General features: G+C 46.6%; 2 protein-coding genes, 1 non-coding gene and 1 pseudogene across 25 annotated transcripts in view; 2 read left to right on the top strand and 2 right to left on the bottom strand.

Annotated features, from left to right (window-relative positions):
- Positions 1–9593, bottom strand: part of Ccdc136 (coiled-coil domain containing 136) — a 28545-nt gene extending 18952 nt beyond the window's left edge. For 17 of the 23 annotated variants that reach the window (XM_048337922.1, XM_048337925.1, XM_048337923.1 and 14 more), the window contains exons 1-5: positions 9439–9496; positions 8635–8742; positions 6770–7027; positions 6608–6682; positions 1355–1678 (exon numbers count right to left, since the gene is read on the bottom strand). In XM_048337922.1, the coding sequence (XP_048193879.1) occupies positions 1355–1678; positions 6608–6682; positions 6770–7027; positions 8635–8742; positions 9439–9496 (823 nt within the window). Of the gene's footprint in view, positions 1–1354; positions 1679–3291; positions 3308–6607; positions 6683–6769; positions 7028–8634; positions 8743–9438 lie in introns of those variants that run through there. The other 6 variants (XM_048337929.1, XM_048337937.1, XM_048337944.1 and 3 more) reach the window with 3 other exon arrangements.
- LOC125347493 lies at positions 582–682 on the top strand (annotated as a pseudogene).
- Positions 9594–15884: 6291 nt separating the features above from the next.
- Trnap-agg lies at positions 15885–15956 on the bottom strand. Its single transcript has one exon. It is a non-coding gene; the product is annotated as a tRNA-Pro (tRNA).
- Positions 15957–21622: 5666 nt separating this feature from the next.
- Opn1sw (opsin 1, short wave sensitive) lies at positions 21623–24347 on the top strand. Its single transcript, XM_048337921.1, has 5 exons — positions 21623–22004; positions 22244–22412; positions 22710–22875; positions 23336–23575; positions 24140–24347. The coding sequence occupies exons 1-5, from the start codon at positions 21659–21661 to the stop codon at positions 24257–24259; spliced, it is 1041 nt and encodes a 346-aa protein (XP_048193878.1). The 5' UTR covers positions 21623–21658; the 3' UTR covers positions 24260–24347.
- The last annotated feature ends 759 nt before the right edge of the window (positions 24348–25106 follow it).

Here is a 25106-nt window from a genome sequence, read left to right as displayed (position 1 = left end):
TGAAGATTCAACCTCTTGAAAATCACTTCTAATGTTTCTTCTTTATTCTAATCAGAAATTTTTAAGACTACTGAAGATTAGCGTAGAAGGAAGGAATTGATAATCTTAATAACTAACCTTGCACTAAGCTTTAGACTTGATGGTTTTGGCCTTGGATAAGTATTTCATTTAATCCTTGAATTAGCCATATAGAGTTTTAAAGGATGTTTTTCTTTAGAAAACCTTTAAATTTTAAAATAGTTTTAGAGCTACAAAAAAGTTTCAAGGATAGTGCAAGGTACCCTGAGAGAGCTCTTACCCAGTTTCCTCAATTGTAAACAGATCACCATGGTATACTTGGCACAATTAAGAAGCATTGGTACATTACTATTAACGGAACCATTCAAGTTTCTCTACATGTGCCCCAAGCCCTCTTTCTGCCTTGGTATCCCATCTAAGGGTAAGATTTTATTAATCAACTGGGTTCCATATCTCAGGAATAAGACTTACAGAGAGAATAATGAAAATAAAATTCATTATGCTACTGGGTGCACCTGTTTCTGAATTCAGGTCAGATTCACTGTAGCCAAAGCCTCTGCATTAAGACTATACTTTCAGGGATCATTTCTATAGTTTGTTACCAAAGCCTCTGCGTGTGCTAGCCTCCCTCCCCCAGCACCACCAGTCCAAAGGCCTCACTGGGAAAACTCCCAGTGCTTTGATTCCTTGTGGATTGCCTTTGCTTGATCTGGCCGAATATATGGTCTTCATTATACTCAGATCATAAATCTAGCCTAAAATAAAGGCAAACTCCCTGTCATGAATTCTAGCAACTAGCTGGGAGACTATCTGAAATCAGGCTAAATGCTTTCGAGTAGCTCATGCATTACTAGAAATAATCTCTTCATTTCCAGCCATTCTTGTACTCTGATTTGTTGACCCCTAAAACCTTTACTTTGGGGATGGCAAAAAGACTGGAGAATGCCCTAAAGGGGTCCAGGCAAAGCACCATGATGCTGATGCAACTGGAAAAGGTTCACAAGGTGACAGTTCCTTGCACATTCATCAAAGAACTCGAGAGGCTTCCAGGAAGATGTTTTCAATAGTCAACTCAGAAAGTACCAATGATTCCCTGGGTACAAATCCCCAGGGTAGATTTCCATAGTGCCTCTGCTTATGCTACCACAGACAAGTTATGTAAGAGCTGGGCAAGTTTGCCTCTCCTACAGTCTGGAATTGAATCTGAGGGATTTTTCTAGAGGATCCTAATGCATAATGTCACCTTGCTTTTTTTCTTTTAACCACCTTCCTTATCTATGATGTCCTCTTCTTCTCAATTTTGCTGACGGACCAGGAGGGGGATTCGTTCTCATACCTTGTATCACAGGGAATTCTGAGACACTTAAACTGTCAGATGGGTCAGAGCCCTTCAATTCCATTTCTGCACGGAGTGAAGCAATCTCCATCTCGTAGTCCCCTCGAATGCGTTCCATGTCGTCGAGCTCATTCTGCAACCGGTAGAGATCATCCTGCAGGGATGCCATGTCACTTTCATGTTCAGTTGCGGAATCTGCTGCGGCTTGCCGCAGACTCTGGATCTCAGATCGGGCCAAATGCAATTCCTGTTCTATTTCCTTAAGTTCACTTTCTTTCTCACGCTCTAATAGGGAAATCTCCTCCCGTAGATGCCGCAGCTCACCTGCGAAGTCAAAAGGTTGAGATGGTCAAGAGAATAAGTGAACCGACCTATCACATTCTAGAAGCACACAGATCAGTTCTCATGTGGAGACTCCTGGCAATCTAGTCTTGACCCCAACAGAAAAGTGGAGCATCCTATGGTGTGGAATGAAAAGGGAACGTGTGACTCTACCACCGTTTACAAGGTGGGAAGGCAATTGTTGAGGCTCCACATGGAGAGCAGTAATGGGCTATTATGAATACAAAGTATAAAGTGCGTCTAAGAAATCACTTGAGAGTTTAAAATCAAACTGAATTGGAAGCATTTTAAGTCTTTCTACAAAGTTCCTGGGGAAAAAATATTTCCCAAGATTATTTTCACCAATCCATCGTGGGAGCTTAGAAATTACAGAGCTTCAGAATCCTCTCATACTGCTTTGTGAGAAGTACTGGACCCCAGATAGTGTGCATTTAGAGTTCACGGCTGAAATTCAAATGTAAGTTCATCACATGATAACCAAACAGGGAATCATAATCTAAATGCTGATTGATAAACAGGCTGTTTTAATTGACCGTGGTTTAATAGAATAACATAGCTATTTAAAGAGAAGTGAAAATATATAATGAAGATGTTTTAAAAGGCTCTTCCTTTCTCTCTTGCCATGCTACTTCTCTCATTCTCATTTTTTCTCCCTCCCTCCTGCTATCACCGTATGATACTATCTGCCACTCACTAAGAAGACAATGTCAGTGCCATCTTGGATTGTAACCCAAGTTTTGGCTCCAAAATAAACATTTATTATGAAGAAAGAAATTTTAGAAGACAAATTTAGGGTTACAAGCCTGTAATCCCAACACACCAGAGGCTGAGGCAAGAGAATCACTTGAGCCCAAGAGTGTGAGACCAGCATGAGCAGCATAACGAGACCCAATTTCAAAAACAGCAACAACAAGCCAGAAGACAAATTTGAACATACTGTAGATACAAACACTGACTGGACAGGGCATCTCAGGGAAGGCTGCTACATTTCTAGGAAGGTGCTCTACCATTTGAACCACTCGCCCAGCCCTCCTATCCCTACACTTGTGAGTGTACATGTGCTTTGTGCCGATCCTTCCTGCTCTGTAACGTTTCTAGCTGCCTCCTCTCTCTCTTTGGTCTACTTTCTAGGAACCAGTGATCACTATCCCCAAGTCAGTAGTCTAACTTAGGTTCTGCCTTCCTAATGAAGGGAGGAAAGTTCCTGCTACGCCTCCACTCCCGAGGGGAGATCCAGGACCAGAAGCTCACGGTCAATGGGGGAGGAGGCTGGCCTTTGGGAGGAAGGCCCACGAGCCCGAGGAGGGGACAGAGCCAGCTCCAGCTCCCTCATCCTCCCTTGATGTCTGGGTTCAAGTCTGGCTGTAGTAACGGCCCTCTCATCTCCACTGGTCAAGGAGGAAGGCGCCGTGAGGATGTAGAGGTCCCCCGTGGGGTGAGGCCCAGCCAGAACCTGGAGGGGCCGGCGGTTGGAAAGGCCCGAGGAAGGTTCTAAAGGGCTGGCGCCCGGTTGACTGGGGGCAAATGGGACCTTCGGGGCGAGGCCCAGGGCTCAGGAATCCGGCTTTGGGGCAGGCAGGTCGGCTCTCACTCACTAGTTATGGCTTCCATCTTGCCGGCCCCCCACAAGCGGTTTCAATGGGGGGCCTCCCGCCCGGCCGGTCCCGGCCCCAAAGGGGCTGTGGCGGCCCGAACGGCCTTTGAACGCCTGATACCTCTGGAGCAGCGCGCGCACCCTCTTGGCGGAAACGGGCAGCGCGCGTGCGCCAGGATGGTCTCAGGCGCCCCTCACCGGCTGGGGTTTGGCGCTCGTGGCGCCCTCCCCAGGCCCCCAGTCGCTGGTCTAGATGTGATACATGGCCTAGAACCCCTAGCAACAGCCCTACTCCTTTTTCCTGGCAGAGCATTCGTTTGTTTATTGACTGATTGATTGCAGAGTGCTGGAGTTTGAGTTCAGAGTCTTACAGGTGCTCCACCAGTTCAGATTCTCAGGCTTTCCACTTACTGGGAAAGAAATAGTCCTCCTCCATGCAAAGGTTACCATTTTCAATCCCGGTGGCTCTGGATCGTTTCCTTCATCATGCAAACAAGATCTAGCTGGGCCTGACTCAAACACACACACCTCTACCTTTACCCCATTTTGCCTTCTCTTAAATGACTGTAAGGGGTTATCTGCAGTCACATTCCTCATCTGACTTCTCTTTTTCTCTTCAGTCCATTCAGTCAGCTTTGTATTTGCACTGAAATGTCTCGGGGTTCTCTGCTTTGCCAACTCCAGTGGCCATCTCACTTGCCTTAGCCACGGTGGGCACTCTGGTTCGTGATCTCCTTAAAGCACTTTCTGCTCTTGGCTTCCAGGGCATGGCATACTTTAAGAATTCCTTCTACTTCAGTTTCTCTCATTCACTTCTACTGGATCTCTAAATATGGGAGTATGTCTGGGACTGGATCTTTTTCTCTTCTTGTCTGGTAGGTATCTCTCCATGCATCAGGGAAGTCATCTGTCATGGGCTCTAATGCTGTCTCTGTCTTCAGCTTTGATTTCTCCCCTGGTTCCGGATTTCTATACCCAACTGCCTCCTTCACGCCACTTAGATGTAAAACTCATCAGGTAGAAAGTATCTTAAATGGGTCCCTTAGTCCCCAAACTCGTTTCTTGCCAAGTCTTTCCCATCTCAATAAACAATGTCACCATTCACCCAGTTTCTCCAGTTAAAGTCATCCTTCATGTCCCTGACAGGACTGTTTCTACTCTCTTCCCTCCCTCCAGATTCCACACAATGGCTAGAGTGCCTTTTTAAAGGCTGGGGCTGTAGCTTAATGGTAGAGCAGTTGCCAATCATGCAAAGTCCTGGTTCCATCTCCAAAGTGAACACTACACACGTAGGCATGCATGCACATGTGCGCGCACACACACATACATATATACACCTCACCTAACAAAAAAGAGCCTAAAAATGTAACATAGATCCTACCACCTGAGTCCTAGTTCTAAGACTTTCTGATGCACTTAAAATGAAATCTAGACCTCTCATCTCACCTACAAGGTCTATGGTAATCTGCCTCTGCCTGGCTGTCAGAATTTTATCTTACCATGTGCTTTGCTTCAGCCACAGTGGCCTTTGTTCCATGCCTCATTCTCACCTACTGGGCCTGGAATGTTTTTCCTTCAGATCTCCAATTGCTGGCTCCTCATTATTCAGTTCAAATGTCATTTTTCTCAGAGAAGACTTTTCAGGCTAATCTAAAATAAACTCCCATCTCATTCCCTTTTCCATTTATCATATTTTTATATTGTGTTCATTCACTTAGTGACATCTGAACTTGTTATTTATTTTCTCCCAGAATCGTGTGTGTGTGTGTGTGAGAGAGAGAGAGAGAGAGAGACAGAGAGAGCAGAGAGAGAGAGAGAGAGAGAGAGAGAGAGAGAGAGAGAGAGAGAGAGAGTGAGAGAGAGCGCAAGTACTGGGGATTGAACTCAGGGTCTCCACTCTCTCTCTTGCCTTTTTCACTGAGGGCTAGTACCACTTGAGCCACAAATCCACTTCTGGCTTTTGTTGGCTAATTGGAGATAAAAATCTTACAGACTGGCTGGGAATATGGCCTAGTGGCAAGAGTGCTTGACTCATATACATGAAGCCCTGGGTTCGATTCCCCAGTACCACATATATAGAAAATGGCCAGAAGTGGCGCTGTGGCTCAAGTGGCAGAGTGCTAGCCTTGAGCAAAGAGAAGCCAGGGACAGTGCTCAGGCCCTGAGTCCAAAGCCCCAGGACTGGCCAAAAAACAAAACAAAACAAAACAAAACAAATCTTACAGACTTTTTCTGCTGGGTTGATTTGAACCTAAATTCTCAGATCTCAGCCTCTTGAGAAATACAAGCATGAGTCACCAAAGACCAACTAGAATCTTCTCATAGCTATTCCTTCAAATACAAAGACTTTTGATAAATAGTTGATCGACAAATGACTGTGTACTATTTTATAGGCAAGAAACAAAGTCTCAGTGAGATAAAAAATGGCTTGCTCAGGATCACAAAATTTATAAGTGGTTGAGCTGGCCTAAGAATTTAGGTGATCTGAGACCAATGTCTATGTTCTTTATCCTGCTGTACATCTCCTGCTATTTTCTCCTCTTCATTGCCACACTTCCTGCAGCTTCCTTTGCTTCCGTGTTCTGTCCCCTTCTCTTTCCTTCCTGCTCTTTGCTTTGCTTGTTCCACTCCAGGCCTTTTTTTTTTTTTCCATTTATACTTTTCATTTGGTTTGATCTTAGTTCTACCTACAGAATCCCTGCTGCTTTCTAGGACAACTTCCCTAAACCTTCTGGAAGCCCACAAAAGTAACAAAAGCTTCCTCTTTATTTGGTGACAGCAGTGGAATGTGGGACACCTGCCAGAGGGATTCGGGGGGCCACAAGCTCAGATCCAAGGGAGCCCAAGAAGCACTGTCATCTACTTCTTTTAACGATGTATTGTATGTACTTCAGTCGTGCTGCATTGCCTTCCTGCTTGTCCACTGATGCCCTTTAAGGGGCAGGAAAAAGAAATCTAGCTTAGAATTCAATCTTGACCACCCACCCTTGTTCTTGTTGACCAGGAGAACAGAGGACAGGGATGTGGAGTGAAGGAGGGGGCTGAGGAAGGGAAAGGAAAAAGTAAGCCTGGGGTACAGGTAAGAAAGAAGGGTAAGAAAGGTAATAGGAAGTTAGAGGAGGCAGATAGTAATACAAAGAAAGGAAACTGGGGAATGAGGAAAATGGAGAGACAAGAAGAGAAGGGTAAGAAGGGTCGAGAAAACGGAGGCAATAATACTGAAGTAGGTTACTTTCACCTGCTAAGTTTCGGGAAGAAAAAGACTTGGGTAGCGATGAGTCTGGCTACCCCTGCCTCAGTCCGAATCAGGGGATTACCTTGGAGCTGCTGGATTTGCTTGGTGAACACCTCAGCCTGCTGGGCACTGGCCAGTCGTTCATCCTCCAGGAGTCCTGCAGTGGGAGGGGGTATTGGGCTTAAATTCAGGGGAGCCCAGAGCCTTTGGCCCTGGTCCCCCTACTCTGGTCACAGATGCTCACCTTGTAGCTCTAGGGAGTCATCTTCATGCTGCCCTGCCAGCTCACGCGTCTCCTCCAGCTCTGCCACCAGCTGGAGCACCTGAGCCCTCAGCTCCTCCAGCTCCGTCTCTGTGAGGCTCAGGCCCCGGTGCTTGCCAACTGACAGAGAGCTCACGTTGCCACCTTTCTGAACTTGTTGTTCTTCTTCTTCTTCCACGTCTTCATCCTCTTCCTCTTCCTCCTCTTCTTCCTCATACAGAGCTGGGAGTAAAACCTCCCCTAGGAGAACCCCCATCCCACCAGAGAGTTAGTAGTACCTACCTCCTGTCCATAGTCTTTCCAGAGCCCTCCATCTTACCACCCCACGGCCCAGATGATAGAAGAGTGCCACCTGGTGTCCCCCAAGGAGCCCCAGGAAGGACCTATACTCATGAGGAGTCATTTGGAGGCTTTCCTCCCCGCCTTCTCAACCTCTCTGGGGGCCCAGCATTGAACTTGGTGGCCCCCTTCTGCTCCAAAGCAGCCTGGTGCTGGCTCAGCCATGAAAACCCTGCACAAGGATACCTGGTATTTGTATTCTGGTTTCTGGGTAGTGGAACAAGTAGTTGATAAAGGGTTCAGGCTAGCTGTACCCCCAAACTCAGGACCCTACCAGAAAAGTAGCTAAAGCAAAGCTGTATAGCATGTTCAAGGCCCCGAGTTTAACCCTGATACAGCTACAAAGAAGAAGAAGGTTCAGACTCTTGATGTGTCTTTATGCCAAATGAGGCAATTGTTAGTTTGAGGGTTTGTAGACAGCTAAATAATTATTCAGGTGGTTTGTGAGACATTAGCCTTTCCATAACAAGAAAACATGGCCGTCTGTAGGTAGAGAAAGAAAAGATTTGAATAAAACAAATCCAAGTGTTTTACTAGACAGATACTGGGACCCTTTCAAATATATGTTATCAAATACCTTTTAAAAAAAATGTGCTATAAGATCCAGCAGGGTTTTCTCCCTGGGGATGTCATGAGGTCTACCTCTCTCTCTCCTGCTGACTCAAGATAGTTTTCAGGATTGGTCTTAGGTTGAACATGTGTGCAAATAAAAGCCTGCTATCTTAATATATTTCTAAAATGGGGGTTTGGTGCTGGTCTCTGCTTCTGGATGATGAGCACCCCTTTCTTTACTGCAATGCGGTTCCTATAAATAGCAAAATCTTGTCTGGTGGTGATTGTATTGTCTTGAAATTCTGAATCTTCGGTTTTACTTTCTACAGTTCATGAGGGACTCCATGTTTCATAGTCCCTTAAGAGAAGCAGAGTTGTCCATATTAAAGGTGAAGAGGGGGCTGGGGACACTTTATGGGAAGTCCTGGGCAACATGCTGGCAGCAGCTCCCAAGTCACACGGGTGAAGTGGGGGTGCTTGCATGGGTATGGAAATTGGCTGCACCTATCTCTTTCCCCCACCCCCTCCCCATGCTCTTTCAAGCAGTAAGATAGGCTAGAGAACTGAAACCACAGGCTTCAATGAGAAGTTACCATGGGTGGCCCCAGAGAAGCAATTCACATGCTCATGTCCTTGCTTTTTAAAAATAAGAGACAGCTTTGGGATCTGGGTCGACAGGCAGTGAGAACAAACCCCCTGCTGAAAGGCTGCTTCAAAGCTCTGTCCAACAGGCCTCTTTCTCCACCTGGCAGCTCCCCCGGGACACACAGTCTGGCGAGCTGGGCAATTAGGGCCCCAAAGGGACACTTCCATCAGTGTCTGGACCCTGGGGAGGGCTGGAGTTCAGCCACCAAAGAGGAGGGGCCTAAGGTGAATGGAGAGAGCTGGGCCCAAGGCTCTGGGGTCAAAAGGAGGAAGGATGAGGGATGAGCAAAATGCCTTCTCAGTGAACTCACCCTCCATAGCTTGCATCCCACGCCGTTCCAGGGACCCCCAGCGTTGGCCTTTCTTCCTCTCGCAGCCCTCAGATACTTCATAGGAGCCTAAAGTGGTCACTGTGGGTCCTGAGAGCAGGGAGAGGGAGGCATTGTAGGATGGGAGGGGTGGTGTATAAGGGGACATGCCTTCTTGTCACCCCAGGGGGGATTGGGGTGTGTGGGGGGGGCGCTGGGATTTGTAATTTCAGTGTTGATGCCTGACTCACTCTGCCCTGTTCTGAATTTCTCCTCCCTCAGCCACCTCTCATGCTCTGCCTATGGAGGGGACCCCAGACCCACGCTGCCCAGCTTCTTCGACACCCCTGTTCCAAGATCCTCTCCCTAGCACAGACAGAAAGAGGGTGTGTGTGTCAATTCAGCCGGGAGGCCGGGGAGCGAGGGGCTAGGGTGGGCGACATCAGGATGCAGGAAGGGGCGCCAAGGCTGCGGTGGCGCACGGTGGGGAGGGGCGGCGTGCGCAAAGGGGTTCTGCTCCCCCTTTCCTCTCCGCTTTCCCTCCCCGCCCCTCCCCCCCAGGCCTCGCCCACCCCACCCGCACCCAATGCTCAGGAGCTGCACAGGCTCTGCAGAGCCTGGAGGGGGAAGAGCCCCCGGAGTGCACGGCCTGGGAGGCGAAGCCCCAGGCCGAAAGATGGAGTCCGGGCTCCGGTGGAGGCCGGGATGGAGGGGTGACCCCGGATTGACGCGGGGGGAGCTCCGGGGGTCTGGAGAGAGGAGAGTTGGGGAGGGGGCGTGGGGAGCGGAAGGAGGGGCAGCTCTGACCTGGGCCCGGGCAGCTCCAGCCTGCGGCTCCCGCGCCAGCCCCGGCACCCGCCTCCATGGCCGCTCCAGCTGCCGCCGCCGCCTCCCGGAGCCGAAGCTGCAGCCGCGGGGCCGGGGACCCGGTGCGAGGTGCGCAGGGTGGAGGGAGGGAGGGCGGGAGGAGGGAGAGAGGGAGGGAGCGCCGAGGGGGCGGGGCCTGCCTGGGCTGCCCGCCGCCGCCCGGAAGCCCTCCCTGCCTGCTGCTGGCGACCCTGAGCGCCTCGGGTTTGCGGGAGCGCGCGGGGGGAGCTGCGGGGCTGGGACCGGCGCACCAGAGCTACTTGGGGCCAATGACTTCCCTCTGCCCCCATCCCCCGCCACCAAAGGAGGCAGAACCCCCTGGTTCTGGGGACCGGTCCCGCCCCAGGCCAGCTGCGCGGAGGCACCGCCGGCACCCGGTGACCGGTGACCGGGCCTGCTTCTGCCCGGTGATTGGGGCCGACCAGCCAAGGACGGACAGTTCCCTCCCAAGGCGCAGGCACGCGCGCTCCTTCTCCCGTCCACAGTCAACCCCAAGCGGTCACCCCAGAGCCACGACAGGGCTGCAAGAGGGAAACTGAGGCCGAGATGTGCCAGCTCCGGGTCCCGCACAAGGTCACCACCCTAGAGCCAGGGATCCCTCCCCCCCCCCCCCCCGCAGGCTCAGTGCAGGTGACCCCCCTCGGTCCCAGCCCTTCGAGCCACGCCCCACCGTAGCCTGCGCTGCTGATTTTCCTTCTCAAAGAAGTGTGAGATGGAGCCTATTTCGCGCATTAAAAGGTTCCTTCAGTTAAGGAACGATTGATTGCCAGAAGCCGGATTCTCACATTTCTGCAGGAATCATTCAGGACAGACGGGGTAGATGGCAACCCATCAGGAACTCCAGAAAATGGCTGGGCAATTCCTAAGCCAGGACACACACACACACACACACACACACACACACACACACACACACACACACACACACACACGTCCCGTCTCTTGCTTTTCTGCTCCCAAGGTCTTACCTACTGTGTTCACCCCCCGCCCCCCCACCAGCCCCGAAGATCACGAGCGCTACATGTTGCCCAAGAAAGCATTCCTTTGCCTGCACATACCAGATTTCACTCTTAGGCTGGGAGTGACCCCTAGACAGCTTCCTCTGACATTGTCGGCCCCTATTGTGCTCTGCCCCATCTGTTCCTCTGGGCAACACTTAGGCCCCCCCCTTTTTTTTCTGGTATCCCCAGATACAAAACAGAGGACCTGTTAGAATAAAGAAGTAAACATAACTCTTCCAACAACACAGTTAACGCTCTGCCTTATTGAACCCAGGATTTTATACTTGAAGTGTTTCCTTTTAATAAGAATGTTGTCCAAAAGTTAGACTCAAGTGGGGTACCCCTGCAATCCGAGCTACTCAGGAGGCTAAGTGCTGAAGCCAGCTCAGGGAGGAAAGTCCATAAGACTCTTATCTTCAATTAACTACCCCAAAGCTGGGAGTAGAGCTATGCCTCGAGTATAGAGCACTAGCCTTGAGCAAAAATTGCTCAGGATAAATAAATAAATAAATATAAAAGGTAGACACTTTTGGATAGTAGGGCACGGGTGGCTCACAGTTGTAATCATAGCTACTCAGGAGGCTGAGAGCTGAGGATCGCAACTCAAAGCCAGCCCATGAGACCCTCAAAGTCCATGAAACCCTTATCTCCAGCAAAAGGCTAGAAATGTGCCTCAAGTATGCCAGCCTTGAGGAAAAAAGAAAAGCTAAAGGACCACTTACTCCCAAGACCTGAGTTCAAACCCTCATATAGGCACACACACACACACACACACACACACACACACACACACACACAGTAGACTCCCCTCCTCTACCCTTCGTTCCTCTCTTCTTCTAATCTCCACCTGAAAGCCTGATATATAAACATATACATATTTATAAAAAAAAATTTTGCCAGTCCTAGGCCTTGAACTCAGAGCCTGAGCACTGTCCCTGGCTTCTTTTTGCTCAAGGCTAGCACTCTGCCACTTGAGCCACAGTGCCACTTCTGGCTGTTTTCTATATGTGTGGTGCTGAGGAATTGAACCCAGGGCTTCATATATCTGAGGCAAGCACTCTTGCCACTAGGCCATGTTTCCAGCCTGAAAGCCTGATAATCTGACAGGTGATAAACAGATATGAAAGATGTTTCATCTATGTCCCAGAGGACAGAATCCTATTTCAGGTCCTGTGGCTAAGGTGATCCAGTCATGGAGAAAGGCTGTCTGAAGCCCACGCAGACCTCTTCTGCAGAGGGTCTATCTAGATTTAGGGAGCAGGGCAATTATGAGGAATAATGGATAGGGGCTGATGTGGGGGACTTGGAGAACTGACAGAGACCAATTCTGCAATTGGTGATGGTTCTTCCCCAGCCCGGCGCTCTCTGGTTCTGCCTCTTCAGCAAGCTCAGAAAAGAAGTTGGCTTTAACTGCTGAACTCTAGTAAATGGAAGGAGGGACAGGAAAGAAATGGTCAGTTGTGACACCAGGGAATCTAAGCTTTTCTTAGGGGACTCTCATCCTGAGTACTGGGACTAATCTTTCTTTGGCTTGTAGAGTTCAAGCTACCATTCAACTTTGATTTGGGGAACTATTCAAGGGAGACCTGAGCTAGTGTAGCATCAGGAGCCAAACAGGTAAATCCTATTCCGATCAGTATGGGGTTAAGGTGAGGGCAAAATTAGAGGACAGGAGGGAAGAGATTAAGAGATATGGGGGAAGGGTAGCTGTGGTCCAGGGCTGCATCTCCAAAGAGCCTAAGTGGTGGGCATCTCAGCCAGGTGATCAGCTTAGGGGGATGATCTAGTTAATCCTCCTAATCCCTGGACTCAGGGCTCAGCCTCCTTCCTAATCCCATCCCAGGACATCATCCTCTTTGAGGACTGATGCAGCCATTTATTCCCCTGTACCCTTATTTCAAAATGCCTAGGTGCTTTGGTTTAATTTTTGTAATTTTTTCTAAATTTTTATTAAAAAATTAAAACAAATATTTGAGACACGAAGTATATTATAGAGAACAACACAAGTATCCATGTACATAGGACTGAAATAGAACTATTCAGATCTTGCTACATTGATTTTATGCTGCTTGTAGTCTTACTATGTATGTGTATCCACTAGTAGTACATAATTTTGAATTGTGTGTTTTAGACATCTATCTTAATGGTGTTATGTTGACAGTTTCTTCTGCATTTTCCCTCAAATTCTCCAGCTCATGAATGCCTTCTCATCACTGAAAACCACAATTTAGCTATCCTTTTATCCACTCCTGAGAATTTAGGCTGTTTCCAGTTTCCCATATTAAAAATAGTACTACCACATATACAATAAAGGACAAAAATCATCCAGTTATCTAAATAGATGAAGAATAAATCTGTGGCAAAATTCAGTACCTTTCCTTTTAATGTTCAGTACTCTGAAGAAACTAGGAACAGAAGACACATACCTCAATATTATAAAAGCTATGACAAACCTATGGCCAACACTGTAGTAAATGGGGGAAAACAGAAGCAATTTCCTGTAAGTTAGGAGTACTAGTCTCTCCACTCATTCAATGAAGTGCTTGAGTTCCTAGCCAGTGTGATAAGACAAGAGAAAGAAATCAAAGGGCTGGAAATAAGAAAGAAAGAAGCCAAATTATTCCTACTTACAGGTGACATATTATACTTTTGATATCTTATACTTAAAAGATCCTGAGCTCCATCAAAAACACACCTGAAGCAGAACACAAATCAACATAAAAAATCGGTAGCTTTTTTATATGCCAACAAGTAATAGACTGAAAAATCAGAAAAAAACAACAACCCCATTCACAATAGCATAAAAAACTCTGAAGATAAATTAACTATGTAAAAGACTTCTACAATGAAAACTCTGAAATACCAAAGAAGGAAACTGAAGAAGACATTAGAAGATAAAAATAATTTCCATGTTCAGTGGGTTGGCCAAATAATACTGTGAAAATGATTATACTACTAAAAGCAATCTACAAATTCAGTGCAATCTTCACTAAAACCCTAATGTCCTCCTTCACAGAAATAGAAACATCAATAAAAAAAATTCACATGGAAGCAAAAAAGACCCTGAATAGCCAAATCAATCCTATTATAAATAACAGAGCCATAGTAACAAAAACAGCATAATACTGGCCCCAAACAGTAGCCATGAATAGGATAGAAGATTCACAAATAAAGCCACATAGCTCTCATATAAATAAAAACCCACATAGCTTGAGCTTCCTGATGTTTGTTTGTTTTTTACAAAGGATCAAAACATACATTAGAGAAGAGGCAGTTTATTCAAAAAATAGTAGTGAGAAGGCTGGATATTCATATGTAGAAGACTGAAACTAGAGCCCTCTCTCTTACCTTATCTCTCTTGAATCCAAATAGATCCGTATTCTTTTTTTTTTTGGCCAGTCCTGGGCCTTGGACTCAGGGCCTGAGCACTGTCCCTGGCTTCTTCCTGCTCAAGGCTAGCACTCTGCCACCTGAGCCACAGCGCCCCTTCTGGCCGTTTTCCATATATGTGGTGCTGGGGAATTGAACCGAGAGCCTCATGTGTAGGAGGCAAGCACTCTTGCCACTAGGCCATATTCCCAGCCCCTAGATCCGTATTCTTAATATAGGAAATGAAATTGAAACTAGCACAGAAAAACATAGGGAAAACATTTGAAGACATAATAGACAATTTTTTCCTGAATAGGATTGCAATTACTTAGGAAATAAGAGCAAGAATTGACAAATAGGATTTAAATTTTAAATTTTAATTAAAATTAAATTAAGAAACTTTTGTTACCCGAATCAAGGGACAACCCACAGAATGGGAGAAAATCTTTACAAGCTATTCACCAGATGAAGGATTCAAATCTGGAATCTATAAAGAGCTTCAAAAATTTAAGCCCCAAAAGAATAAATAATCCAATTAATAACTGGGAAAGCAAATTGAATAGACAATAGAAGTACATTATTCTGCAGCTAATAAATATATGAATAAATGTCCAATATTCTTAGCCATAAAGGAACTGGGAAACAAAATGACACTGAGATTCCATCTCACCCCAGTCAGAATGGCTATCATGAAGAAAACGAACAATAGCCTGGTGCCTGTGGCTCCTGCTTATAATTTAGCTACTCAGGAGGCTGAGAACTGAAGATCATGGTTTGAAGCCAATCTCCGCAGACAAATCTGAGAGGCTCTTATCTTCAACTAGCCAGCAAAAACCTGGAAGTAGAGGTGTGGCTCAAGTGGTAGAGCACCAGCCTTGAGTGATTAAAAAAACCAAGCAAAAGCACAAGTCCCAGCACACACACACACACACGCACGCACACACACACACACACACACACACACGCACTCCCAGCAACAAGTGTTGGCAAGAAAAGACACTTGGTGGGAATGTAAACTAGAATTAAGGTGTTGAAAATAGAACTACCCTGTAATCAAGATATACACCTGTTGGGTATATATCCAAAGGGATGTGTGTCAGCACCCACTAAACACATCACACACCAGTGTTTACTGCAGCTTTGTGCACAATAACCAAGCTATGGAACCTGCTTAGATAGCCTTCAGCTGCTGAGTGGATGAGAAAATGTACATAGAGGTTCGATCCTCAATATAGTCTTATATAACACAGCACTCTGCTGTCTGGGGTGAAGAGAGTCTATGTGAAGGAGTTGTGAGAGAAATGAAGCAGAACAAACAAAAATAATACAAAAACCATAGTTTCTATGCCAGGCACTGGTGGCTCATGTTTGTAATCCTAAGCTACACAGGAGGCTGAGATCTGAAGATCACAGTTTGAAGCCAGCCTGGGCAGAAATGTCTATAAGACTCTTATCTCCAATTCACCAGCAAAAAGCTGCAAGTGGAGATGTGTCTCAAATGATAGTGTGCCAGCCTTGAGTAAAACAGCTTAGGCACAGTAGCCAGGCCTTGAGTTCAAGCCCCAGTTCACACACACACACACACACACACACACACACACACACACACACACACACCTTGGTCTCAGAATTGTAAGATTTAATTGTAGCTTTTGAACCTGAGTCGAGTGTGTTTCATTCACAGCTTGGGTCTTATATGGAGAACTTGCTTGTTTTTGACCTTCAGTTCAGTTTCAGTCCCTTGCTTGTCCTTATCACTGGCTTTTCACCTGAAGCCACCTAAGCAGGCTGATTTTCTGCCTAACACACTGCATCAGAGGCTGTGCCAGTCTTCTTCTGCCCAGTGTGTCTTGATGGAAATAATGGACGCCACTACAGACTATGGCCAGCAGGGAGACTAATTGGTAGCCTGCCCTCAGGATCCTTTAACCACACACCACACCCCTTCAATTCCATCCAGAAAGGGTGGGCAGTCTGTGTGGCAGCCAGCCAACATGGACTAGAAAAGAATAAAAAGGGCTCGTCCGGGATTTGAACCCGGGACCTCTCGCACCCTAAGCGAGAATCATACCCCTAGACCAACGAGCCACTGGCAGTTATATCTGGCCAGATGTGTCCTCTCTGCCACATCATCACCATTAGTAGCAGCACTTTGTGGTTCCTAGAAGCTTCCTCTTTGCTCCTCCTTCCAGTCTGGCTGCCAGCCCAGGCCGGCAGTATTCCAGTAGGCCTTACTCCAGGGGTTCTCTCTTGTTTCTCCTCAGCCCATAGCACAGCTACACAGATGCTTCTCTGCCCAGTGCTCCAGGAAGGAGCCATTCTTACAAGTGAGTGGGTGGAAGAAAATCAGGGAAGGGACCAGACCCTAGTACTTACCTTTTCCTGAGCAACCCCGGGGCTGTGTGGGTCTGTTGGGATGCTCTTGGTTCAAATTATGATCCTCCGGTCATTCTCAAGTCATGGATAAGCTACCAGGAAAAGATTTTTCCACCTGCTACTCTGTAATGAGGAACCAGAAGCCTGTTGCTTCCCAGATCACAGTTGCTAGGTGACTTTTGCCAAATTATTTAGGTTTCTCATCTGCCTACTGGGAAAGAAAACATCTGCCCTACTCACCCTACAAGGTGATGATGGTAGGGATGAGGGGAGAGTTTGTATGTGGGCCTGTAAACTGTAAAGTGCTGTACAAAGAACAGCAACCCAAGGCAAGGAACTACCAGAGAGGAAAGAGCCACTTCATGCTCACGAGTTAACCTGTTGAGATCCATGTCACCCCACTGTAAGATGACACTTGCCTAAATTCAGCATAGTCTTCATATGTATCTGAATGCATAAACTTGTCCAAATCAGCTTATTCAAATATTGCTGAATCTGAAGCCTGTTTTAAATGCACACACAGCAAACCAGATTTTCTAGAAGCCCAGAGATAGGCATACATCCTGGTCCCTATCTGCCTACCCGGCTGAGCTCAGCTCATTTCTGTCCAGGAAAGCTGCCCAGATGCAACCTGATTACAACTAAGGGTAATCTAGGGATCCTTCAGATAAGGGGTTCCCAAAAGAAGGTGGAGGGTGAGACTATGTAGAAGACCCTAGTGGGCTCAACCAGTTGCCCTCTGTGCCTGTACCACATCCAGGACACCTGAGTCCTTGCTCATGACTGGGAGTGGGGTGCTCTCTGTGAGCTAAGAGTTCCACGGAGGTGGAGACCTGACTTAGACATGTGTGTGTGTGTGTGTGTGTGTGTGTATGTGTGTGTTTGTGTGTGTGAGTGACTTGAACTCAGGGCCTCTAGCTCTCACTCAAGGCTGTCTCTATCACTTGAGCCTTACTTCCATTTCTGGCTTTTTGCTAGTTGATTGGAGATAAAGAGTCTCATAGACTTTTCTGTTCAGGCTGTCTTCAAACTGTGATTCTCAGATCTCCATCTCCTAAGTAGCTAGGTGTGAGCTACCAGAACCCTGCTGGCTTAGTGGTCTTTGGGTCTAACCCTGTGTCCCCTGCTTGGCAATTATCCTGACAGCATGAGTGATCCCCAGGCACTTCCACCAAACTGGCCTATGTAAGTACCTAACCAGACCAACTTACTAGATCCTTTACACAGCTGTATCTGGATTCATCACTTTGAGAATGTCCTGGAATGAATGAAGTAGGAAAAGAATGAAAGCCTCCGGATTGTGTTTGTTCAGGTGAATCCTCACTACTTGGCTTGGCATAGAGCTAAGGCCTGGAGGACCTTTCCCTCCATCTTGTGAGGCAGATTTCCTCTTCCTCGTGAACCGGTACCTCTCTGATAGGTGAGAAGAATGGCCTTCCTTCCTGAGAATGGTTTGGGCCAGTTTTCCTTTTATTCTCAAGTCATGTTGTTGCTATCCAGGAGTGTCTGAATCAGACACTGCTGACTAATTATGGTGAGAGAGGTAGAGAGAGAGAGAGAGAGAAAGAGAGAGAGACAGAGAGACAGAGAGAAAGACAGAGAAACAGAGACAGAGACAGAGAGAGACAGAGATAACGAGAGAAAGAAAGAGAGAAGTGGGGAGGTAAGTGCTCATCTATTCTCAAATCAGATTTTTTTTTTGAGTAGCTGTTCCCAAGATTTAGACTAGCTTATAAATAAAGAACACTCAATATATCATTCTATGACCTCAGCACACATTCTCCAAATTGTTCCAGCGAGTGATGTTACTCAAAGCTGGGGCTTCTAGGAGGACTTTGCTGAAAATGTTTCAGGGCTGACACCCAGATTGGGTTCCAGGCAAGTACTTCTGTTTGGGGGAGGGGTGCTGTTGAATTTGGGGCAGGATCACTGTTCTTTGCATGGCCTCTCTGGAGAAGCATCCTTTACACTAAATATTTGTAATCCCATCTCTGCTATTAGGACAACCACCTGCGTGGTGGGGGTGGGAGCCAGGGAGGATGGTGCCTTGTTGAAATCCATTGCCATCTGACTTCAGTTTTTTTAAAATTTATTATTATTTTTATATATTTTTTTCTTTTTTTTTTTTGCCAGTCCTAGGGCTTGAACTCCGGGCCTAAGCACTGTCCCTGGCTTCTTTTTGCTCAAGGCTAGCACTCTACCACTTGAGCCACAGTGCCACTTCCGGTTTTTTTTCATATATGTGGTGCTGAGGAATCGAACACCAGGGCTTCATGTATACGGGGAAGCACTCTACCACTAGGCCATATTCCCAGCCCCTGACTTCAGTTTATTACTGTGCTCTTCTTTGCTCCTTGCAGTAGGACTTTAGGTCCTCTGTTGCTCATTTGTCTCTGCATTGAAGCAAAAATGGGTGGAATTTTCTAGGGAGAATCTGCCTCCTAAGCTTCCTTGCTCTCCTCTCAGGCATGATGAAGATGACTATCAGTCAATCCTTGGGGGATCTTTCATTTTCACGAGAGTATGTTACCCTTTCTTTTCCACACTATTTGTTTGGAAAGCCTTATGTATGGGCCAGTGTTCAATAGACAATATTGTCCTAATGTGTCAAGTTCACTGTCTGCTTTACTACATCAAAAATGTATCAACAAGCTGGGCTCTGGTGATTCACACCTATAATCCTAGCTACTCAGCCGTCTGAGATCACAGTTTGGAGCCAGCTGAGTTCAAGGTCCAGTACTAAAACACAGACACAGCAACAATCCAACCCTAGCTCCCAATGAAAAGAGCAACTGAGTCACTAGAGACTGGATGGGAAAGAAATGTATTGTTTACTACATATTTTTTTGTATATTTTGAATTTTGACCTCTGAATACATGAACAGATAAATAATAAAATATTAAGCACAAAGAAGGAATAGTTAGGCTACAGAGAAATGCAATTTGAGTCTCCATATAGCCTAGATTTCTCTGGATCAGAGAAGCCCTGTGAAAGCTGGTTATTTGTCTCCTCCTGATGACGCTGAGTCGGGCCCAGATCCAAGCTGTGATTTGTGTTGAGTTGAATCCATACTGAGGATCTTGTGATGCTGGTGGTTGTATCTGCTTTGATATGTTGTTGAGGACATCACTTATTATATCTTGCCAATGTCTCATTTGTGATGTCTCTAGGGAAGCATTCTTGCTTGTCATAGTCTCAAGAACAGTTGGTCTGAATTGGTTCTTTGGCCACTTTGAATAATGTAAATAAGTAGCTTCTAGAAAGCGGGGAGCTCAGTGTGTGGCCCTGGGTTGTGAGTTCACAGGGTGATCATATTTTAATTTGATTACAACCTCTTTTTTTTTTGCCAGTCCTGGGGCTTGAACTCAGGGCCTGAGCACTGTCCCTGGCTTCTTTTTGCTCAAGGCTAGCACTCTACCACTTGAGGCACAGCGACACTTCTGGCTTTTTCTACATATGTGGTGCTGAGGAATCGAACCCAGGGCTTCACATATACAAGGCAAGCACTTTACCACTAGGCCATATTCCCAGCCCCTGACTCCTTACTTTTTAACTCCTTAATTTTTTCCCTTAACTCTTTCTTTTGTCCCGACATTTAATTCATGTTTTCTAGTTGTGGTCTAATATGTTCATACCATTTCTATATCTAATATATTCATGTTGTTTCTCAAGTGGAAGGGTTGTGTCTCTCAGGGACACTTTTAGTTGTGACAGGTGGAGGTGGTGGTTTTGCCATCTAATGGGAAGGGGCCAAGGATACTGTCAAGTGTCTTTGTCATTCAGGCCAGTCACAGTATAAGGAATTATCAGATGCTATATGTCAGTGGTGCCCAGGTTGAAAAACCCTGATGTGTTCAACAAACCTTGTGCAATTTCTGTAAAGCCTATATATTGGAATGTCACCAAACAAATATAGTGGCTTTATCCCAGGAAGGGCACTGTGTAGGTTATATGAACTCAAATGTCTCCCATTTTAATCTCATTGCTCACCTCCTCCATCTCATTCCCTCTCTTTACGGCTTCAGTAACTTTGCAAGGTCATGGACTCGAGTGACATTCCTTTTGGTTTGAGCCTCTCACAGGCATCTGCCCCATCAATTGCTCCCAGCTTAGGCCCATTATCCCTGCCAATGGGAGGGGTGGGATGGGGTTTGATGGAACTGTCAGTGAAAGCTTCAGGACAGTGCCAGGAGAGGCCAAAGGTATGGCGACCTAGCCAGCACAGCGGGAGGAAGAGGGCCTGGACTATCTTTTGTTTATGGCAGACTCCTGTCAGAACCACGTGCAGAGGTAGGCACTTTAAGAGACTTCTGAAGACAGCTGAGGCTGACTTGTTACACGTGGGTCAGACTCACATATGGACTGTGCCTGCCGAGGGATAGGAACCTTAAAGTGGCCTTTAGCCCTGTCCTCAGCCCGGTCCTGCCCAGGCAGTGGGGTAGAGCCTAGATGGCTTTGTGATTTCTGGACCCTTAGTTGCAGCTCTTCATTTTCACAGAATCCTGTGTGTGGGTGGGGTGGTAACAGGGCCGCTGAGCTAAGGACAAGGGTCAGCATGGATATAGTATGAGCAGAGCAGAGCAACCTGGCTGCTGCTGATCAGGAAAGGTACATTCTTTAGGTGGGTTCAACATGAAGTGGGGGTAGCCTGGTTCAGGAATGGCCTGAAACCCTACACCTTGTCAAGTTGCTTCTGTCCTGTTCCCTGAAGATTGGCAAGGTGTTTCCAGGTGACTCCCACTCTTTCCCTTTTCTGTAGCTTGGGGCTGGTCCTCAGAGCCTCTTTGGAGAAGTAAATTCAAATAATTTTTTTTCCAGTCCTGGGGCTTGAACTCAGGGCCTGAGCAGTCTCTGGCTTCTTTTTGCTCAAGGCTTGTACTCTGCCACTTGAGCTACAGTGCCACTTCCGGCTTTTTCTATATATGTTGTGTTGAGGAATTGAACCCAGCGCTTCATGTATGCGAGGCAAGCACTCTACCACTAGGCCATGTTCCCAGTCCTGGAAAGGAAGATGTAAAAGGCACCTTCCACACAGGGTAGGGTAGAGTTGTGCCAAAAGCCAAAAGGAGAGGGGTATTTTCTATTATTTCACTCATGGGGATGAAGGTAGCACGTCTTCACTGGATATGTGTCAACACTTGTCAAGCTGCAGGGAACCCACATTAACTTAATCCCAGAATCAGGATTGCACAACCAGGTTCTTTGACCCCAATCTTTGATCTTGTAAAGAACATAAAATCAGCTTTGGGAACACAAACAGGTTTAGGGATTTCTAATCCCCGACTTTGTGGGAAGCTTAGGATCATTCACAGGGCCCTAAAGTGTCTTCAGAGGAAGGTCTTGTGGGAGGGGGAATCGTGGAAGGACGATGTATAAGAGGGATCAAAGGGGGTGGGGGCATCTCAGGAACAAGATGTCAGGGGAGGAGGACTTTTATCTGTTCAAGAACACTTCGTCCGTGGGCCCCTGGGATGGACCTCAGTACCACATTGCCCCTGTCTGGGCCTTCCAACTCCAGGCAGCCTTCATGGGTTTTGTCTTCTTTGCAGGGACACCACTCAATGCCACAGTGTTGGTGGCTACACTACACTATAAAAAGTTGCGACAGCCACTCAACTACATTCTGGTCAATGTGTCCCTGGGGGGCTTTCTCTTCTGCATCTTTTCTGTCTTCACTGTCTTCATCGCCAGCTGTCATGGATACTTCTTATTTGGTCGCCATGTTTGCGCTATGGAGGCCTTCCTGGGATCTGTAGCAGGTACTTTGGGGAAGGGAGTTGGGGAGAGGCAAAGGATACTACCCTAGGATTGGAAACTGGGACTAGATTTTGGGTTGGAGAGGGGGCGCTAAGGTCAGCGAAGTCTGTTCAAAACAAGATGTTTTGAGTCTTAAACTCTACTCCAAACATCAATTGAACCCTCTCTCTGGACCTACTTCACTTCATCAGTATTCTGCTCTGCTGTGTGGGACTCTACCCAGTCTCACGTTTTGCCACAGGTCTGGTCACAGGCTGGTCACTGGCTTTCCTGGCCTTCGAGCGCTACATTGTCATCTGTAAACCCTTTGGCAACTTCCGCTTCAACTCCAGGCATGCACTGATAGTGGTCCTGGCTACCTGGACCATTGGCATTGGCGTCTCCATTCCACCATTCTTTGGCTGGAGCCGGTGAGAGTTCAGGGGGGTGGTGTTGACTTGAGCTCAGGCTTGATGTGGGTGGAAAAAGCGCTCAGGGTATAAGCTTTGTTTTTGACCTGTTAGGTGAAGCAGGTGAGGCGAAAGGGCTCAAGGAAATGAGTGCCAACATTTACAGTGGAAATACAGTAGCATCTGCTGATGAGGATGGAAAAACTGTGCTGAAGCTTTCTGGCTATTTTTGGGTTTGAAGTAGAAAACAGTTTCAGCTCTACTAACTGAATCCCAAGTGAGGGCCTGTCTTGTGGGTAAGTGTTGGGTTCTTTGCAGGTTTATCCCTGAGGGTCTCCAGTGCTCCTGTGGTCCTGACTGGTACACCGTGGGCACCAAATATCACAGCGAGTACTACACCTGGTTCCTCTTTCTCTTCTGCTTCATCGTGCCACTCTCCTTAATCTGCTTCTCCTACTCTCAGCTGCTGAGGACTCTCCGAGCTGTGAGTGGTTTTTGAGGGTCTGGGAGAAGTGAGCTCCAGGAGAGACAAGAATGCTGTAGGACCTAAGGTATCTGGAAGTGTTCATGGCCAGATAGAGGAGGTATCTGAAAATAGGAAAGAAAGTAGGGTAAAGGGAATGATGGGATGAAGAATAAGTTGGAGGCATCCTTGCTCAAGCTCAGTGCCAAGAGATGCATGTAGCAGGGGTGTGGTTCAGTGGCAGAATGCTTATCTGATAGATGGAAGGTTCTAAATTCAATTTCTAGCACTTGAACAGAGGCAGGGGGTGGGGCAGGGGCATGTGATACCTAACAAAGGCATACACTAGAAAGCCACATTCATCTTGCTTTCCTCAAGAGAGAGCCCAGAAAAAGAGGCAGAGTGGATGCTTCCCAACAGAAAAGGGCCAAGATCAGGGAGTTGAGGAAGAGGGATGTAATCCTCTCTGTGCTCTGCCTAGGTGGCAGCCCAGCAGCAAGAGTCAGCTTCAACTCAGAAGGCGGAGCGGGAGGTGAGCCGCATGGTGGTGGTGATGGTGGGATCCTTCTGTCTCTGCTATGTGCCCTATGCTGCACTGGCCATGTACATAGTCAACAACCGTAACCACGGGCTGGACTTACGGCTTGTGACCATCCCTGCCTTCTTCTCCAAGAGCTCTTGTGTCTACAATCCTATCATCTACTGCTTCATGAATAAGCAGGTAAATCCATCTATGCACACTCCCATCAAACACTGGTGCTTTCCCTATTAGTGCCTTTTAGTTCAGAGCACCTTGGACTCTTATTCAGGTTTCCAGAAGCTACAGAAATTCCATGTTGGCCACAAAGGTCTTAGTAAGCACAGGGAAGGAAAATGTGGTAGCTAAAATAACAGAACCTAAGCTACAGCCTAAGCCAGAAAAAAAAAAAAAGGTTCTGCCCCCAAGTGCTGAGGATTGAACCCAGAATATCACATACACTAAGAACTATCACTGAGCTATATTATATCCCCAGTCCTAAGCTTCCTGTTTTGTTAAAAAGCTACTAGACAAGTTATACATTTCCTCCATTTCATGTTTATTCCAGCCTGCAGAAGCAAGCCATATTAGATGAGGTTAGCTACTTTTCCAGGAAGGAGACATACTCAAAACCATGAGGAGATACTGGGTTTGAAATGTTCTATGAGGTTTAGGAGACATCAAAAATAAGACTCCCCCCCCATCCTTGATGCTATCTTCTGTATCCTTTTGCCAAGAGGGGTCCTTCCCAATTCCTTTTTCTTGTAGTTCCGAGCTTGTATCATGGAGATGGTGTGTAGAAAGCCTATGACAGATGAATCTGAGATGTACAGCTCCCAGAAAACAGAAGTTTCAACAGTCTCGTCCAGCAAAGTTGGTCCCAACTAAGGACCCATTCTATTAGCCTGGTGGCAGGAACTACAACTTCACATTTAAGTTTCTAATTTCTTTTCTATCAAAAACCTACCTAACAGGAAAAAAACAAACAAACAAAAGAAACAACCCAAAACAATTAGGAAAAAAACAAAACAAAAAACCAAACAACCAAGGGTTGGAAAAAGGCAGGAAGGAGAGAGAATGTACTTTGGGGAGTCAACTTTTATTTTCCTGTTCCCCACTGGAACCTTTCCTTCAGACACCCAAAGGCTATCTCATTAATAAACAGTTCCTATTTCTAAGTGGAACCCTTCACAGCATTTGGAGAACCGTACGAGTGGATGGTTAATTTTTCAGTAGATGGAACATTTTTCTTTCTCTTACCAGGGAACTGAGAACACACAATATCTTAGAAATGGAAGAGATGTGGGGGGGGGGGCAGAAAATGAGGGAGAAGTGACAAGTTAAAAAAGAAATGTACTCATTACCTGATGTATATACCCCTCTGCACATCACCTTTACAATAAAAAATAAATGAAAAAAAGAAATCCAAATCACTGCTGTGTTTCAAATCTGAGATTGAGGGTGAGGTCCTTGCTCAAGAACTTCCTCCTGCTGTCTACCTCTGTTAACAGTAGATATGGCTTTGGCAGGGCAGCTCCTGTGTTAGGATGATTTCAGATGCTTCCCACTCATTTGGATGAACAATGTATGCCTTTTAATATAAGCCTCCTACCTGTTAAAGTTACTAAGTTTAATGTTCCTGATATTTCAAAAAATACTTGCATGTTTTAGTACCATTTATAAATGATACCAAAGTGCTGTTATTTTACAATTTTACACTCTGCATTCTCCTTCG

Source organism: Perognathus longimembris, chromosome 2, assembly GCF_023159225.1.
Source record: "Perognathus longimembris pacificus isolate PPM17 chromosome 2, ASM2315922v1, whole genome shotgun sequence".
NCBI lineage: Eukaryota > Metazoa > Chordata > Mammalia > Rodentia > Heteromyidae > Perognathus > Perognathus longimembris.
The sequence above is the reverse complement of the archived record's forward strand: the minus strand, read 5'-3'. Positions and strand labels throughout refer to the sequence as shown.

What these genes read in the sequence shown, in the direction of transcription:
- Opn1sw (XM_048337921.1), top strand. Translation starts at nt 21,659, where the DNA reads ATGTCAGGGGAGGAGGACTTTTATCTGTTCAAGAACACTTCGTCCGTG. An exon ending in CTTCCTGGGATCTGTAGCAG is followed by an intron (nt 22,005 to 22,243) that starts GTACTTTGGGGA and finishes GTTTTGCCACAG; the next exon opens with GTCTGGTCACAGGCTGGTCA. An exon ending in CCATTCTTTGGCTGGAGCCG is followed by an intron (nt 22,413 to 22,709) that starts GTGAGAGTTCAG and finishes GGTTCTTTGCAG; the next exon opens with GTTTATCCCTGAGGGTCTCC.